At 40.3% G+C, this 19,734-nt stretch overlaps 1 protein-coding gene across 2 annotated transcripts in view; it reads right to left on the bottom strand.

Annotated features, from left to right (window-relative positions):
• The window catches only part of RAB28 (RAB28, member RAS oncogene family), a 119,687-nt gene extending 104,598 nt beyond the window's left edge, over nt 1-15,089 (bottom strand). For both annotated transcript variants that reach the window (XM_006884524.1, XM_006884523.1), the window contains exons 1-3: nt 14,791-15,089; nt 9,831-9,927; nt 1,450-1,538 (exon numbers count right to left, since the gene is read on the bottom strand). In XM_006884524.1, the coding sequence (XP_006884586.1) occupies nt 1,450-1,538; nt 9,831-9,927; nt 14,791-14,865 (261 nt within the window). In that variant the 5' untranslated portion in view covers nt 14,866-15,089. The remainder of the gene's footprint in view (nt 1-1,449; nt 1,539-9,830; nt 9,928-14,790) is intronic.
• Nucleotides 15,090-19,734: the final 4,645 nt, after the last annotated feature.

Raw genomic sequence — 19,734 nt, 5'->3', positions numbered from 1 at the left:
GAGGGTGGAAAAAACAGTGCAACAATGAATGAATGAAAACCCAAAATCTCTGTAAATGTTCATTAAAACTAATAAAATTTAATAATTAAAAAAAGTTGTACTCTGCATGCAAAACTTGACGGCATGCAACTACAATATATGCTGGTAAAACCTGTACAATGAGTAAGGAAGACAGAAGAAGTGATGCTCTTGAATTCTGATGCTGATGAAGCATATTGTGTATACTGCAGACTGCCAAAAGAACTGCTTCTACGTGCTGCCAGGATGCCCTGAGAAGTGAGACTCCTGATCGAGACAGTAGCTGCAACAATGGCCTCGAGAACAGGGGAGATCGCAAGGACCGTGCAGGACTGCAATCTGTTGTACACGGAGTTGCTATGAGTCAAAGATGACTCAGAGGCACTTAACAACAACAATCAAAATGATGTGTGAGAGAACTGAGTTTTTATTCCCCCCGTTAAAAAAGAAAGCTCCAATAAAGAAGTAAATAAGGACTCTGAGTTTTATCCCCCGAATGTCTTATGACAACATGGAAGCTATACATTACCAAAAACAGAAGAAAAAGTGAAATACGTCAGTAAGTATTACCTACAGAATTCTGTAAGCAACATGTGTTTCCTATTTAGTTGTGGCCCATCCACTCTATCTCATCAGAAGGACTTCTCAATTAATGGTAGAAGAGCATTTGTTTCTAAAGTCTCTGCCATTACATCAAAAGTAATCAGCCTAAGCATAAAAAGGCAACAATTCTTCACAGAATATGTTTGAACAATGAGAAACAGCTAACTTTTTAAAGTCTATGACTACCATGCATACTTTCTAGCTATAAAATAATTCCATTCTAAAACTTACACATGGTAGCTATAGAAGCACACAATTGCAAAGAATTTTATTAATTTCTCTTTCTTGCTCAGAAGAAAACATACATCCTCTTTTGAAAATGCATCATCCTGTTAAATTACTGTTTGTATGGACAACATATATGCACACATGTCAATGATTAGTTTTACTTAGTTATCTGATAGAAAATATCTATTATATGTGAAGAATTATGTTTGGAAAACTAATTACAGCACCAAATTATATAGCTAAGGTATTTTTGTCTCTGTAACTTAAACTTTTTTTAAATTTTTCCATATATTTTTTCATGCATTTACATGTTTCAAAAGTCATCACTAGAACCAAATCCGCTAACAAATAATGAATATGTCACTTATCACTACATTTACTCAACTGTTGACAGCGTAACTTAATAAGGAGCATATGCAAGTTAAGAGTCCTATCAACTCCTTCACCCAAATCATTCCAAACATCAACTGAGAGGAAATAAAGCAAAGGATGAGCACAAATAGTAAATTTGTCTCTGCACTTTCAGATAAAAATCTATTTGGAAACAATGAAGCGGGCCCGTAGTTCAGCACTGAAAAGCCCTCAGGATCCACGTCATACCTGTGCTCCATAGATATATTTATCCAACATTTTGCCTCCTATTGTCTGTCCTCCTATATCCCAAACTTGAAGAGTAACATTCAAGTTTCCTAGAATTAATAAGAGGAGAAAGGCAACATTAGATAATAATTTAACAGCTGAACACATTTTCAGAAAACACTACATTTCTTCTGTAAACTCTGACCTCAAGTTGTCTTTTGCTCTGCAGACTCTCATGGTCAGGTATTTCTAACTGCGTTTTGCCAAAGAACCCATAATTCAGAGCTACAGTTATCCCTCACCCTAAATCAATGAGCAACCACGTTCTGCATTGTCTTCAAATCAAAAGAAAGTAAGCTTTCATTCTTAAATCTTCACAGAAATGAGAAAGCTCTTTAGAAGAGAATACAATAAAGTGCATATGCTGTGAGTTAAGAAACATTTGAAAAATAAGTGTGCACATACGAGTACACACACACACGTACACATTAATCCACTCCATACACACATGAATTTTGCTTTCTGTTCTAAGCTCTGTAGGGTCTAAAAGTCACAGAAAGACAATGTTTTTGTCACATGCCATCGAGTCTTCATGATCACTGTCACCCTACATACAGCAGCATGGACTCCCTCACCATCACCACAATCTCAGCTGTGCTTATGCCCACTGCTGCAGTCACCGTATCGATCTGTCCTTCCACATCTGTCCTTCTCCAAGGACATACCTCCTGGGGACATACCTGAGAGACAAAGTCTCATCACTCTGGGCTGCACTTCTTCGGAAAACTTACAAATTTCAACTTGAGGGAAAGAGTCTTATTTGAGTTACAGCTTTTTGTAAGCAATGGAAAGCTTAATAAAAATATCATGTTATCATATTTAACCTAAAAATATACACATATTTGACAGCCCTCTTTAGAAGTGATGTAAGATACATACCCAGCACATTACTAAATATCATGCTGCCTTCCTATCTGCGTAAAGCATTTCATTTGAAATAAATTATAACTACATGCCTCCCAGCTTTCATAAAATAATGTAACTATTTTTTCTTCTCTCAAGTAATAAGGTTATTTCTGAAAGTCATAGAACACATTCTTTACTGCAACGTCTCCTAATGAGTTGCTTTAATTAATATTTTCTTGAGAAACTGTTTATTGATCTTTGTCCAAAAATTCTTTTTCTACCTGCAAGAATCCACCATGACATAGACCCTTCTTCATTTTCTGTCATCTTCCAAGTGATACTTCGCCTAATGAATGTCTGCTGGTGGCTTCATGAACTCATCACAGTTATTATATTAGCATGTTTTATACTTAGAATGGGAAGGCTGACATCAAGTAAACACTATATATTTCTTATGACTGAACTTACTTTTCTTTGGATACTTTTACTCAATAAATGTTTACTATAGCACAACACTGCAGAGGACAAGTCAAAAGCAAACATCAGAATGACATTGTCAAACTAAAGAATGAACCTCTAACTTAAGCTGGATTTGCAAGAGCCAGAACATCAGCTCATAACTCATTTTTTTGTTCTTATAGACTGGCCTCAATGTATTTTCTTTTTATTTACTCTTATTCAACCTGAAATAAATTTTGGTTTTATGCCATAGCATGCTAAATTACTAACAAGGTAAATTTTTAAATTCTCATGTGCATTCTGCAAAATATTTGGTGGATGCAAAAATTTGAGATAGCTATTCTCTTTAGGAAGAACAACTAATGACTAAACTAAAAGACAAAGGCCATGTCACACATACTTTTTTAATATCTCAAAGTATTTCTCCTTATAAAATTGTGCTGTTTTATCTAAAGCAAGCTCCTTTCAATTTTTTTTCTCAGAAGGGATGATAAAGACATGAAAGACGTACATTTTTTTCTAAGAAGTGCCAATGTAAAACATTAAAATAGGTGAAGGGTTACTTTGCAACTGAAAAAGAAAGGACCCTCGATTAACCATCAGAGCTTTACCTTAAACTTTGAATTATACTGGGTTTCATTAGTCTTTCTATTCTTTGGACAGATGTCTGTTGCATCTGTCAGTGTGGAATGGATTTACACAGGGATCTTTCACTAGCTCTAATGAGAGCAACTGAAGTTTACCGCTCTACTCGTCATCATTCCCAAATACATACGCTTTCAACATTCACAGAGTAAAGACCACAACATTCTTACAGCCCTATAAATCTGAAAATCAAAACATCACAAACTAAGATTTGTTCAACAATTTGTACAAGCCTGGTCTTAAAACTATAAATTTTTCAAGATTCATCTGCTACAATACTGCCTCATTCGAAACATTTTAAAGGAACTGTTGTCATTGTGGTGCCACCTGAGTGGCCTGCCACTTACAGTGACCCTACGTGTAACACCTCTGAACCCTGTCCTATCATGAGCCAGACTGTCTGACACACTGATTCTCAGTCCCCTGCTACTGTGTCAATCCAAACCATCTCATCCAAGGTTTTCTTTTCCTGCTCTGTCCCTTCTTCAGGGAATGGTCTCTCCTGGCCACATGCCCTAAGTATGTGAGATGGAGTTTAAAAATCCTTGCTTCTAAGGAGCAGACTGCTTTCACCCTCTCAGTACATAAACCTGTTTGTTTTCTTGGTGGTATATGGTATGTTCAACACTCTTCTCTAGCACTACAACTGAAAGTCATCAATTCTTCTATCAACTCTAGTTACTGTTTAGCTCTCTGATGCACAGCAAGTAATTGTGAAAACCATGGCCTGAACCAGGAGCACCTTAGCCCATTACTAATGTCAGTTAATGCAGAGTGGATTCCAACTGGTCACGAAAGGTATATGACACAGTTCTGATGACCCTAGATAAAGAGGCTTTGCTTATTCACTTAACTTGCCAAGTTCTTCGCAGCTGTTTGTTTTACATTACATTGTTTCTCAATACTCAACTTTTTGTTCAAAATTATTAAATTTTTGAGTGAAGGTTTACATATCATAGGTTTCTCACACACAGAGATATTTTGTTTTATAACATTGTTGTTGTTGTTGTTGTTGTTGTTGTTATGTGCCGTCGAGTCGCCTGCGACTCATAGCGACCCTATGTACAACAGCCCTAAACTCCGCTCTGTCCTGTGCCGATCGCACTGTCTCTGACACTCCCATCCCAATTATCCCAGTCACTGAATCAATCCACCTCATAGAGGGCCTTCCTCTCCTGCACCGTCCCTCCACCCTCCCAAGCATGATGTCTCTCTCCAAGGACCGGTCTCTCCTCACTACATGTCCGAAGTAAGTTAGACGGAGCCTCAGAATCCTTGCCTCCAAGGAGCCACCTGGTTTAACCCTCTCCAGGACAAATCTATTTGTTTTCCTAGCAGTCCATGGTATTCTCAGTACTCTTCTCCAGCACCACAGCTCAAAGGCATCAGTTCTCCTTCTATCCTCCTTGGTCATTGTCCAACTCTCTGATGCATAACAGGTGATTGCGAAGACTATGGCCTGTATCAGACGCACCTTAGTCTCCAGAGAGACACCACTGCTCTTCAGCACTTTGGAGAGGTCCCTAACAGCAGACTTTCCCATGGCAATGCGCCTTTTAATTTCCTGGCTGCTGGTGCCAAGACTGTTGACTATGGAGCCAAGCAAACTAAAGCTGTGTACAATCTCAATCTCTTCACCATCCATCCTGATGCTGCCGATTGGTCCAGTGGTGAGAATCTTTGTCTTCTTGACATTGAGCCTCAATCCATATTGTAGGCTGCAGTCCTTGACACTCTGCAGCAGGCGCTTCAGGTCCTCTTCAGTTTCAGCAAGCAGGGTTGTGTCATCCGCATAACGCAGATTTGTTGATAAATCGTCCATTATCATTGATTAATATGATTAATTATAAAATCCAATCAACCTCTTACCAAATGTTATGATTCTTTTCAAACTTTACTTTTATAAAGTATTATTTTAGGCAACACAATTATTGAGAAAAAAAGACAGTGACTATTCTCATTTTATTCAGTTAATAATCCGTACTGCTTAACCTTGCATCAAGAAATGTGAAGATTTATTCCTTTCCTTTTCTTCTCTAAAGTTCTGATATTTAGGTAGAGTAATTCCATTATACAGAGCTCTGCTGGCCTAGTGGTAAGGAGCTGCATTGCCAACCCAAATATACATGGCTCAAAGCCACCAGCTGCTCCACAAGATAGGCAATCTCTCCCAAGGTGATTTACCGCCTCTTTAAACCCACTAGAAGGTCAATTATGTTGTTGGTAGGTGCCATCAAGTCAAGTATGACTCACAGAGATCCTATCAACAGACCTGATCCCTGTCCTGTCCTGTGCCGGCCTCCCCAGCTCTGACACATCGGAGTCCACTGCTGCAGTCACTGCATGGATTTGTCTCACTGGAGGTCTTCCTCTTCTTCACTGAGCCTCTACCTTTCCACCGTCCCCTCTCCTAGCAACATATCCAAAGTGGGAGGGAAGGAGCTTTATCATCTTTTCCTCCAAGGAGCACGCTGGCACTTTTCCCAGGACATATCTGTTTGTTCTTTTGGCAGTCCACTGGATACTCAGTATACTTCCCCTGCACCATGGCTCAAAGGCATCAATTCTTCACCTTTCATCCGTATCCAATGTCCAGCTCTCAGATGTATGGCAGGTGACTGAAAAGACCAGGGCTTGAATCAGACACACCTTAGTCTTCAAGTTGACATCATTGCTCTTAAGTATTTTGGAGAGGTCCCTGCCAACGGACTTGCCCAATGCAGTATGTCTCCTGATCTCGTGACTGCTGGTGCTAAGGACGTTGATTGTTGACCCCAGCAAGATGAAATCATGGAAAGTGGTCAGCTATGAGTCAGCTCCACATCAGCAACACATAACAACACTTATATTATAGGGCACTCTGGTGGCCCGGTGGTAAAAAGCTATGCTGCCAACCCAAAAGCAAACAGTTTGAATCCACCAGATGCTCCATGTTTGAAAAATAGACCCTCTTCTCCCATGTGTTTTACAGCCTCTGAAAACCTACTGGAGGGTCAGCTGTGTGTCAGTTCTGACCTGACGGCACATGACAAAAACTGCTACATTATATGTTCTAACTAAATTAAAGTCTGTGAACACTTCAACCACAATATTCAGAACATGCTTTTCATTATATGCTTCCAAATTCTGATCATCTTCCTTCTAAGAGCCTCAATCTCCTATCCGAGAAATCGATACCCCTGCATTTGAGAATAATTTTTAAATCTATACTTTGTAAGCAAGCCTTGTTTTTCATTGTTATTTTTGTTTATATATAGATTCAAGTGACTTAGAGCTAAAAATGGCTACATATTACTATCAGCCTACTAATATACTACACTGATAAAATGTAGAAAAAAGTCCTTTCATTAATTATAACTTCAACAAAGTAATTTAATTTCACCTTGCTAGAAATAAACTTTTTAATTTCTACATCTGAATATTAGGCTTTTTTAACATACAAGATATAAAATGAGCATTCTCTGTTTTGAAAAAAAATCACATAAATGTTTTATTCAAATCAATACTCATTTTTATTCTTGCAGGCATAAACATACGTATCCTCCTAGTTTATTTTCGAAATCACATGCCCATAAAGCTTTATGAGAGTATTCACATAATCAATGCTCCAAAAGTGAAAACTCAAGAATCCATCTAACATAAACATCTCGTAAAAACTTTAAGGAAATTGTCAACCACCTAAGCCTAAAAGCAAAAAGCTGTAAAACCCTTGCTTGTCTGTAAGGAACAACATGTAACGAGGGGGGCAAAATAAAATAAATGAGGTGACAAAATAAAGGTGAGCTGCTTCTGGTGTGAATCAAAGCCACCAAGAGGATTCTACCAGTGACCTTGTGAAGTACACTCGGTGCCTTGGTTAACCGGACTTAAAGTGCTGCACAGTCAGGCTGGAACGAAAAACACAAGTCTGCCCACTTCTTGTACTGAAAACTTAGAAATCCTTTTCACAGTAGAACGCTGTTTACTGGACTGTACCCACAAGCTTCCTGAAAGTATTTTGACTAAGACTCTTAAGAAGCTCTATCAGCAGAATCTCTGACTAACAGATACACTATTTTAAGCAGTCAGTGCTGCACAGTGGTTGCATCCAGACTATACAGCATACCGGATCATGAAGTATACTGAAATGGATGAGAATCTGTGAAGTAATGACCTTGAAAATGTGCATGGAGAGAATGTGAACAGATGAATAGAAGGTGTTACAACCCTGACAATCTGACTGGCCGGAAGACTTACTAGAATACCAAGAAATGTTTGACTTCTCCATAATACTGTTCTCCAATAAATTAAGGAATGTAGCCGGAAATGTTTTACTAAATGATACAAATATTAATCATCCTACATTTGACACTTAAAATTAATTAGGGCTAAACTACGCAAAGAATACACTGTCTTATAATTTATTCAATTATTTCTTATTAATTACATAAAATTAAGATGCATTAAAGTAAGCTTTCTTACTGAAATTTCTAATTTATTCTTGACTTTTAATATTTTAAGTAGCATAAAATCATTGTTGTTAAAAATAATATTTAATTTACTTCTGAAAGGTTGCTCATCAAAGTTAAAAATTTAATCAGAAAAATTAAAGTCACATTAAGCATATCCATCTCCTTATATCCCTTAACATAAGTACGTTCTTATTCAAAAATTTAAAACATTATGTTTTATAATTTTTCTTTTATATTCTATAAACCACAACTTTAAAAAAAATAAAAATTTGAAATTGGTAATAATGTTTAACATAAGAAATCAGTAAAAAATATCTAACATATATAAAACATCCAAAATCAGCCTTCGCTTGAAAAGTGTTAATATTGTAGGTTAGATGCTTATTACTAGTTAAACACTTCAACCAAAAAAGTTAAAAAACAATAATAATTCTGCAATTAGAAAATTGGTGGTTTTACCAATTTAAAGCACAAACGAAAGAGCTAATAACTAAAACTACATTCAGAATTAGATATACAACAAACAACGTACATTCTTAAAAAAACACCAAAAATCTTGAAAAGCAAGTTTGTGGCATGCATATGATCTGCGCACTACTCTGTAGTATTATAATAGTACACTATCATCTGTGCGCCATTCTCCTAGTGACTCTAACTGCTCTGAAAGCAACATTAACCTGTTCACATAGGTAAGAATAAGAAAAACAAATGAGATTTTCGGCTTCAAATACATTAAAAGAAAATCCACACCAAACACGCATATGTTTCTAATTAAATAGCTCACTGAAGAAAACTTAGTAGTGGAAAATGAGAATTCTTTTCTAATGCTTTATCTTCTTATGCACTTTCACTGGTAGCAGAATACAGATCATTACAAAACATACAGAAGTATACCATGTTACTAATGAGATACACAGAAGATCTGCCAATTAACAAGAGTTTTCATTGTTTTAAAACTTTCATGGGAGTTGTCTGATAGATGGAGTGCTTGAGAGGTTACCATATTTTAATACTAAAATTTATGAAACCTCTTTCAACTATATAATGCATGTTCCAGTACATGAATCTGACATCACATTTGCAACTGTTTTATTCAAATGTGTTTTCTCAGAGGGGAGAGAGAGAGAGAGAGATGAATGGTGGGCTGGTTAATAAAGTCAATGAAGATAAACTGCTTTTAATAAAATGCTTTAAATATATAATTTAACCATTGCAAGTAAACGAACAGAGAATTTTTAAAGCCCCAATTGTTCAGAAACTAACTTAAAACAGAAACCACTCTTTTTTTGTTATTATTTCCCTGTATTTCCCACAAAATGTGCTGCAACTGGCATCTAAATAGTTTCTTTGCATGGTGAACTGAAACATCCTGAATGCTCAAACTGTATTTTTATGAGTGCCTGGGGACCCTAAATTTTAGTGGTCTATTAAATGCCAGCAATTTCATGCTGCCTTGCATAAAACAGCATTCACATACTAGAGCACAGAAGTTCCATAGCTACATTATACTTCTGCTCCAACTTTCTCTCAAACAAAAAACTCAAGCAGAGGCTAATCAAAAGAATATTTTCAAAATAATCCTTCCCAATCTCTTCACAGTTACTTAATACAGTATCTGTTGACAATTGTACAGCATTTGACTTTTAAAAAATGTTTTAGAATATTATAAGTAACTATTGTTTACCACTGGCGGGAGGGGGGAATGTCTAGAGACTAAGTAGAAAGGTAAGAATAGGTGGTGTGTACACTTTTTTTCTCACACCTATGGCCAATACGCCTTCAGGGTCTATGCTGATGAAAGTTAACCTCCCTAAGCTAGATTTATTGATTATATATATTTTCAAGCAGCGGTGAAAAAAAAAATATTTTACACAATTCTGCCTTATGCTGTTATTACAAGGTTTGTACAATGGTCTATGTTAAAACTCTATAGTCTCTTACCTGGCAAAGTTATCCTTCTCAAAAAGAAATCCAGTCCTATTGTTTGTTTGTACTGCTTCCCAAAAGTCTCTTGAGCAAAACACGTAGCTAAAGAAGTCTACAAAAATTGATGCACAGAATATCAACATTAATTTCTTTGTTTTAGAAATGTGGATATTACAAAACTACTATATCTTATTACGAATTCTAACATTTATATGAGTCCATGAAACCAAAAATCAACTTTAAGCAATCCTAATCACTGTGAAGGGAAGAGGAATTTAACACTGGATCAGGTGAATTTCACATGCCAAATGTTCTCAGTGGGGACAACACACTAATCCCTTATATCTCTTTAAGTCCACATTGTCAAGCACCCTCTCCTTGCTGCAAAATACAATTTGAGTTTGTCAATGGGAAAAACTACAACAGTATGAATAAAGATGAGAAACCTTCTATATCCATATATGCCAGTTCAATAAAAATTTTGTTTCCAAGGTTAAGTATTAATAAGAAGAAATACTAATTAAAGAAAGCATGCTTAACACAGCAGTGCATTTTTTACCACAACAAAATCTATTTTTAAATGTCTAATTTTTTTCATATTAAAAATAATAAAACTGATTCTCCAGAATGACTCTGATAGTATGTATCTGACAATATAAGTGCTGGTATTTTTAAGATTAATATAAAATACATAAATATTTTCCAGCCCCAAGAACTGTAATGCACAAAAGTCCTAAGAATCTTACAACCTGAACTGCTGTTTATCCACTTCTGAAAATAAAAACTCAAAAGTTTTATTCAGAAACACTGATGTTTTCTTTTAGAGTATCACTTCTTATCAAAACAAAATAATCACTCAAATAAATGAAGTAACTCAATATCTCAAAGGCTCTTCAAACATTTTAAGTATACTATTCTTATTGGTAAAGCTTCTAAAAAAGAAGATGCAGCTTTATCAAGCTTGTACATTCATTTGTCAAAACAGACTTTAAAAGCTAAGGGACATGCCCTTTTTTTAAATTCTGAAAGTTGAAATTACAAGGCAGCTTTTTAAAACAATGAAAAGATAAGATTTCCAAGATAATTTATTATATTGAAGATGTAATTACAGCAATGCTAAAGAAATCTTGGCCCAATTTCAACTCCTAACAACAAGACCTTTTGACACAAAACAAGTATTTTCACATAAATGGCAATCTGTGCATCGTAACTGCAAATTTTTAAATTTTTAAATACTTAACACTGGCAGTTAATTCCTAACTTATGTGCTCAGTCACTAAGTCCTACCATCTGAACATGTTTTTGCTAGACATTGACAAATAAATGCACTACACCAAAATGAAAATGCAGTGGACTTCCTCCATGCATTCAAAAAGAAAATTCACATAACACCAATTTAACCACTGAGCTTTTTAAGCATGTGTAAAATCATCTGCAAAAAAGGTCAAAGTCCTAAGAGAAAACTTAACTACCATGATTCACACCCCAGATCGCCCAGTGTGTGCACTCTATGGAGAGCTGAAACACCTTGAAAAGCTAAAGACGATCTCACAGCAACACAGAACAACTGTGTCATTTATGGAAATTTTTCACATTAATATTTTCAATTCAATATTTTTACACTAATGAGTGGGGGGGGCAAAATCTACCCTTTACTGTAAACACATTTCTAAATTTTCAAACCACACCCTCATACTTTTGAGCCTAGCATAAAGTGCTAGCACTTTCAATTGAAATACAGTATCAAAAGTATAGATTGTGCACATTAAAATGAGTTAACATACCTTCTGGCACATTGTCAAGAACTCCTTTCTTTTCAAATACTTGAATTTAACGCCCTCTTTCACATTCACTAATTTCTCACAAATCACTGTACAAAATGCCCTTCTTAAACAATTATCAAGTGAACCACCATCCTACACATCTAAAACACTTTATCTCCTTCTTTCCATATTTTTTGTTTGGTGCAAATAATTTTTAATTATTTTATAGCTACTAACACTAAGAAGATATCATAAAAATAGAATTTTTTTAATTCAGAGAAGTATCAGTGGGTAAAAAAAATCAATAATAAGAATCAGAATACGAAAGAAATAGAAGCACTTGTTCCCTGAGGGAGGAGCTACTTTTTCCTTGGAGAAACTGGTAATGGTCAGTTAACTTCTCCACTGCTTTCATCAGTGAATAAAAATGCCCTGATTTAGTATTATTGGGAGAAAAAAATGCTAGGAAAATGGCCAGGAGTTAAACTAGAATACAAATAAGAAGGGAAGAGAGGTTAAGTTCATAAAAGAAAAGTAGAGTAAAAAAAGCATAAAAGCAATGTTGGGAGAAGTCAAAATTTAGCAAGCGGAATGAAATACAGAGGAAAATATGTCCCATTCGAATAAATGAAAATAAGTTAGGGTCAGATACATGTATCAGGAAATTTCTATTATAGTTTGAAAACAGGTTATTCATCAAGATGGTGAAGATTCAAATAAGGGCATCAGACTATCACTATTATTACTATTTAATGCATAAAGATCATCCGAACTTAACAGCACTGACATGAAAAAAGTGGGCTTTTTCCTACACTGGACAGAACTTTAGGCACAGTAAAAAGCCCATCTATTCAGATCTAATTAGCAATGAGGGGGAAATATGCAAATGTAACCTAGATAGAAAATATGAATAAGCTTCAACTGATACGTATATACCAGAACCCTTCTAGTTCTATGAAGTCAACTCATGGTGACCTTGGAGGTCAGAAGAGAACTAACTGTCCCATAGGGTTTTCAAGGCTGTAATTGACACGGGAGACACTGCCCATCTTTCTCTCCAGAGCATCTGGAAGTTTCGTACCATCAAGCTTTCATCCCAGTTGAGTATACTTTAATCACTGCATCACATACCACTTAATACATGTACAACAGCAGATGATTCCTGCAGGAGTGAGGTGAGGAAAACTTTAAAGGATTAGGATACAGTGCCGAATGATGGTCACTGTTGCAGTCTTTGTAGAAGTGTACTAGTTAGTGTGGTACTGGAGTCAGCAAGAATGGCTCTGGACAGGGCAGGCCTCAGACCTGCTATTTGGACATAGGGTCGCTATGAATCTCAGGTGACTCCATGGCGCATAACAACAACTAGTGTTACAGTCTGTCATTGTCATTTTAAACTCATTTAAGAATCCATATGATTTAGGAAATCAAAGCTTAAGCAGCCTTCAAAAGATAACCTAAATGCTAAGAAAATTGTAACTTTTCCTTGAAAAGAAGCCATGTTGAGTGATTTCTAACAATTCACTCATTCCAAGAGGTTTTTCTCTCATTGCCGTGGTGTGGACCTGACGCACAGTTGACCCTCCACTGAGACCCTGGGACTGACCTTCTCCTGTGCAGGAGCTGATGGATCTGAGCCATCAGAGCGGTGCAGCTGTGGGTCAGTTAGCAGCACAACTCATTGCAGAGAAATGCTCACTGCACAAAGGAATGGGATCCCAGCTCTACCCAACACGTCTAAAGGTGATCTGAGCACATTCCATTTCTCCATAAAAATCTGGTCACAAAATATCCTAGTCAAGCTAGAAGGGAACAGAATTTTCCAAGCACGGCATGTGAATGACATCTTTCCAAGGGGCCCTAAAAATGCAAATCTGAGGGCTGCAGGCGGGGGCAATCTTGCAGCGCCAGACAGGATGCAGAGAGATGCTGTCACCGCAGAAACCCCGGTCCACACTTTAGGAACGACTGGAAAACGGGAAAACTGGGGGCAGGAGATATAATAACCTGCGTTTCTGAAGACCAGTGAGACTTCAGTTTCAAAGGCGCTGGCGCTGAATTCTCCCTTTGGAGAGCAGAAGGGAGACAGAACTTGAGCACCATGTGCCAGAAACGACGGGTGGGAAGGCCTTCTACCCAGGCGCGTCCCTTCATTTAGGGGGTGGGTCACAGACCCCTTGGGGGTGGGATTAGGGGGTCTCTCCCAAGCAAGTACCAGGCAAGGTTTAGTCCACTTTTGGAATCCCACAGGCCCCGGCTCCCGAACTCTCTGTTGGGAGTCAAAGATCTGGCTGGCTGGCACGGCTATTTTAGCATCCATTCATTCACACCTCCATCAGCCATCACAGCGGGGTTAGTTAATGGCAAGGACTCCCCCTGCGCCCGGCTCAAGGCTCATCAATGCATATCAATGCATATCTACTCCATCAGTGCATATATGCTCCCTCAATGCACTTCTGCTCATTGAGTGCACATGCATCAGGTGCTGCGCTGGGCGCGGAGACGAGCGAGGGAGCATTTACAGGGTGCCCGCCGCGTCCTGGCAGATTTCTGTGTGTCTGCGCGGCTCAGCCTTTCAAAGGCCCTTAGTGGTGAACCCTGCCCCGGGTCACCTTGCAGAGGGGACACAATCAGGTGAGTAAATGCCCTCCAGGGGTCAGGCCAGTGAGGACGCCCCAGTTCCCACCTAGGGAGTGCAGAGCCCAACAGTGGGGGAGGCACGGCGCAATGGGTGCACCGTGCAATGGGTACAACGGATGTATAATAAATAGATACATCGTGCAAGTGGTGCACAGTGCAATGGGTGCAACAGATGCACCGTGCAATGGGTGCATCTTGCAATTGGTGCAATGGGCACGGTCCAGGGGGCCGAAAGGGGCAGTAGCGAGGTCAGGAGCTGACCCTCGACCGTTGGTAGGGCTAGGGCGGGAAGGCCCCCCGAGGAGGCGACGCTGGCCCACATCTTTACCAGCCTAAGGGAGGAGGTGAGACTCGGGCACAGCCGGGAAGCGGGGTGGATTTTTTTCCTTTTTTTTTTTTTAAACGGAGGCGGGGAGGCGGCCACATCGCGTGCGCTTTCGCCGGACGCTGCTTCGAGTCCCGTTCCCGGGCACGCCGAGAGATCAGGCTCGGGAGATCGGGGTCACGGGGCAACGCCAGACCGCGCCGGGGTCCCTCCAGGCCCGGGACGGCGGCCCGCTGCGAGGACTGACCTTCCCGGAGGTGCCGTCCCCCAACACGACGATTTTCAGTTGCCGGTCCTGGCTCTCCTCCTCAGAGTCCGACATGGTGTCCCAGGCACCGGGGCCCGCCGGGCCCGCCCCCCCCCCAGATGTGGAGTAGTGAGGGGAAGGAAGGGACCTCCGGGGGCGGGGGCGAGGAGGAAGGGCGGCTCTGGAGGCAGTACCCCCCCCCGCCCCGGGGGGTCTCAACTGCGGATGGTGGGGTCCGGGGCGAGTCACTCGCCGGGCGCCATCTTGCCCGCCTCCCCGCCCCCCTGCGCGGGGGCCCGCCCCCTGCGAGTTACGTCACGCGCACGCCCCCGCCGGTGCGCCAATCAGCGCCGACCATGATCCTCTCTAGCGACGCGAACCATTCGCCGGCCGGGCCTCGGAGGGAGTTTCCCGGAAGAGAAGGTGAGATCCTCCGCTGTTTTGACAATAACAACGGTAAAAGGGGGAAAAAACACATCAAGCAGTGACAAATATGTAGAAATAAGAGCAGAATATTTCACAGGCGTTAAATCAAAATCCTACATCTCCTGACCTTCTTGGGACTCCTCCTAAAGCTAATGGGTCAGCCCGGGCCCGGAGGGGCGGGGATGAGGCTGGGATTGCGCTCCGCGGTTGCCATGGAGCCCGGGGTGGGCGTGGCTGGGGCGGGGCCTGTTTCTGGGCACCGAGGACGCCTGGGACCCGAAGGAGGGCTGTCTAAGGTATGGGGTTCGCTCCGATGGCTGCACTGCCGAGGAGTGCCAGCTCAGAAACTCAGCTGTGTTGCCTGGAGGAATCGGCTGTTACCGAAGTCGCGTTGCGAGGCTGAGAAACTACAATCGCGGCCGAGTGTGATGAGAACTATTGGCCTGGAATCTCCTTATCTCTTCTGTCATCCTCTTAAACCCTTCCCTGTCTCATCAGCAGCAGAACTGCATTCATGGGGCATCCACTAAAGGCAAGCCTCCTATTACAGCAGCTTTATCACAAAGCATATAGTTCTCAAAGTGAAGGCCGAGGACAGGATACGAAGGAAGACCCCAATCTTAACGGTTCTATCATCAGCAAACACATAATTTGCCCTTTGCATCTCCACTTCCTCTTAAATATGTGGAGAAATTTCCCAGAGGATGCACGTTCTCACTCTGGTAGCTAAGGGAATGTGTGTGCCTGGGATTTGAGTTTAATAAACATGTTTCGTGTTCATGTCAAGGCAATAATGATAACCCCGGCTGCATTCCCACTTTCTACGTAGGAAATTTGGATCAAATCCCTTACCGGTTGCCCTGTGCAATGGTGTGCAGCCGCCACACATCGGTCAGGGAAGACTTTGTGTGGTGCTGAATTTCATCCAGCTTCCAGACCGAGATGGACTAGGAAGATGGGCGTGGTGTTCTACTTAGAAAAGTCAGCCAAGGAAAATTGCTATGGATCACAATCCAATCCACTGCCTGTTGTGCACGTGACACAGGACTGGATGTGAGTGCCTGGTATTGCCATGTGTGAGAGACAGCCAGGCAGCAGTACCTAACAACAGCAACAGCGATAGCTGTAATCAAAAACTCTAAGGTGTTCAATTGTTTTAAAGGCATAGAGAGGCCCTGAATACACAAATTTTGAGAACTGATGTTCTGAATGATCTCAACTGCACAAAACTGAAAATTGCTATGTAATGAAATAAAATACGCATATATCATTATTTTTTATAATCACAATTTTGATAGATTATCACATTGACTACTCATCAGAACTCTATGATGTAGATACTAGAATTATCCCCATTTTGTAGTAAGTAAACCTTAAGATGACCATACCATGGACCACGAGGAGAACAAATAGGTCTGCCTTGGAAAGGGTAAAACCAAGTTTCTCCTTGAAGACAAGGATTTTTGAAGCTCCATATTACATACGTTGGGCATATGGCCAGAAGAGACCAGGCCTTGGAGAAGAACATGATGCTTGGAAGGGTGGAGGGACAGCATAGGAGACGAAGACCCTGGATGAGATGTATTGACATGATAACTGGGGGAATGGGATTAGGTGTGTGAGATTGGCTCAGGATAGAACAGGGTTGAGAGCTATTATACATGGAGTCACTGTGGGTTACAGACAACTTCATAGTATGTAAAAACAACAAGCCTTAAGTCAAAAAGAGTTAGACCAGAGCAATAGTACCAAAAAGGATATGAGAATTAGAATGAGGAAGAAATAACAGTGTACAGAAGTTCAGCCATCAGGATGGCACAGGACTCAAAAGGCAATTTAGTATCCCTACAAAGATTCTTACCACTGGACCAATTGGTAGCATCAGGATGGTTGGTCAAGAGATTGAGATTGTTCACAGCTTCAGTTTGCTTGGCTCCACGGTCAACACTCTTGCCACCAGCAGCCAGGAAATCAAAAAACATATTGCAATGGGAAAGTCTGCTGTTAGGGACCTCTCCAAAGTACTCAAGAGCAACGGTGTCTCTCTGGACACTAAGGTGCGTCTGATACAGGCCATGGTCTTTGCAATCACTTGTTATGCATCAGAGAGTTGGACAAGGACCAAGGAGGAGAATTGATGCCTTTGAGCTGTGGTGCTGGAGAAGAGTATTGAATGTCCCCTGGACAAGAAAACAAACAGATTCATCCTTGAGAGGGTTAAACCAGGCTACTCCTTGGAGGCAAGGATTGTGGGGCATCGTCTGACATACTTTGGACATGTTGTAAGGAGAGGCAAGTCCTTGGAGAGGGACATCATACTTGGTAAGGTGGAGGGACAGCGCAGGAGGGGAAGGCCCTCTATGAGGTGGATTGATTCAGTGACTGGGGTAATCGGGATGGTTGTGTCAGAGGCAATGCTATTGGCACAGGATAGAGCAGGGTTTAGGGCTGTTGTACATAGGGTCGCTATGAGTCGCAAACGACTCAATGGCACATAACAACAACAGCACATGTGACCTTATGTCGGTATACCATCAATTCCTGGGACCTTGTTTTTTTTCCAATTCCTTCAGAGCAGCTCAAACTTGTTCCTTCATCACCACAAGCTTTTGCTCATATGTTGTTTCATGAAATTCTTCTGTGCCTGCAAATTCCTTTTGGTACAATGTCTCTATACTACTTCCATCTTCTTTTTATGCTTGCTGGGTCATTTAATAGTCTTCCCAAAGCATCCTTAAGTATTACAACTTGAGGCTTGAATTTGTTCTTCAGTTTCTTCTGTTTAAGTAATGCTGAGTGAATTCAGACCTTTTAATTTTCTAACTCCAGCCCTTTGCACATTTCATTATTATTCTTTACTTTGTTCTCCCATGCTGCCTTTTGAAATCTTCTGTTCAGCTCCTTAATTTTGTGATTTTCCCCCCTTTGCTTTGGCTTCTCAACGCTGGAGTGCAATATTCAGAATCTTGTCTGACATCCATCATGGTCTTTTCTTACTCTGTCCTTGTAATAACCTATTGCATTCTTCATGATTGATATTCTTGATATTGTTGCCCTGAATACACTCACCAAGTTGTGACAAGAAGTCTAGAGGAAAACTACTTGGCCAAATGACTGTAAGAGATCCATATTTGCTTCCATTCCAGAGAAAGATGACCCAACAGACTGCAGAAATTATCAAACAATATCATTTTAAATTGCATGCAAGAAAGATTCTGCTGAAGATTATCCAAAAGCAACTGGAACAGCACATCAAGAACTACCAGAAGTGCCGGCTGGGTTTAGAAGAGGTCATGGTACTAAAGATATTATAGCTAATGTTAGATGGATCTTGGCTGAAAGCAGAGAGTATCAGAGGAATGTCTATCTGTGTTTCATTGATTATGCAAAGGCATTTGACTGTGTGGATCACAATAAACTGTGGCTGACTCTGAGAAGAATGAGAATCCTAGAATACTTGATCATACTTATGTGAAACCTATAAATGTACAAGGAGACAGTCGTCAGAACAGAGCAAGGAAACAGTACATGGTTCAAAATTGGGAAGGGTGTACACCAGTGAGGTGTACTCTCTCCATACCTCTTAAATCTATATGTAGAACAGATCATCTGGAAGGCTGGGTTCTGTGAAGGGGAATGTGGCATCAGGATTAAAGGAAGACTCATCAGCAACCTACATTATGCAGATGACACAACCATGCTGTTGAAACTGAAGAGGACATAAAGTGCTTTCTGCAGAAGGTCAAGGACTGCAGCCTTAAATATGGATTGAAGCTCAGCATCAAGAAAACAAAGATTTTCAATACTAGACCGATTGGCAACATCATAACAGCTTCAGTTTGCTTGATTCCACAATCAACACTCTGGGTACTAGCAGCCAGAAAATCAAAAGACGAATTGCACTGGGACAAGTCTGCTGTCAGGTACCTCTCCAGAGTATTAAAGAGCAACAGTGCAAATCTGGAGACTAAGGTGCACCTGATCTAGACCATGGTCTTTGCAATTACTTGCTATGCATCAGAAAGCTGGACAATGACTAGGGATGATAGGAGAATTTATGCCTTTGAGCAGTGGTGCTGTAGAAAATCATTGAATATACTATGGACTACTAAGAGAACAAAGGGATTCATTGGAGATGGAGAGAACAGGCTGCTCTTTGGAAGCAAGAATTCTGAAACTTCATTTGGCATACTTTGGAAATGTTGCAAGGAAGGACCAGTCCTTGAAAAAGGACATCATGCTTGGAATGGTGGAGTAACAGCACAAGAGAGAAAGGCCCTGGATGAGATGGATTGATTCAGTGACTGTGATAAAGGGGGTAGATGTGTCAGAGACAATAAGTTTGGCTCCGGGTAGAGCAGGGTTCAGAGGTGTGTACATAGGGTGGCTAGGAGTTGCAAGCAACTTAACTGGAACATAACATTTCTTCATCTATAAAAAAGAGGTTGTTACTGTTACTATGCCTTCGAGTCAAATATGACTCATAGCATCCCTGAACACTGTCCTCTCCTGCACCAT

The sequence above is a fragment of the Elephantulus edwardii genome, unplaced genomic scaffold (genome assembly GCF_000299155.1).
Source record: "Elephantulus edwardii isolate Elephantulus edwardi_28Jun2011 unplaced genomic scaffold, EleEdw1.0 scaffold00035, whole genome shotgun sequence".
In the NCBI taxonomy this organism is placed as follows: domain Eukaryota; kingdom Metazoa; phylum Chordata; class Mammalia; order Macroscelidea; family Macroscelididae; genus Elephantulus; species Elephantulus edwardii.
This window is presented reverse-complemented; position numbering and strand designations above follow the sequence as displayed.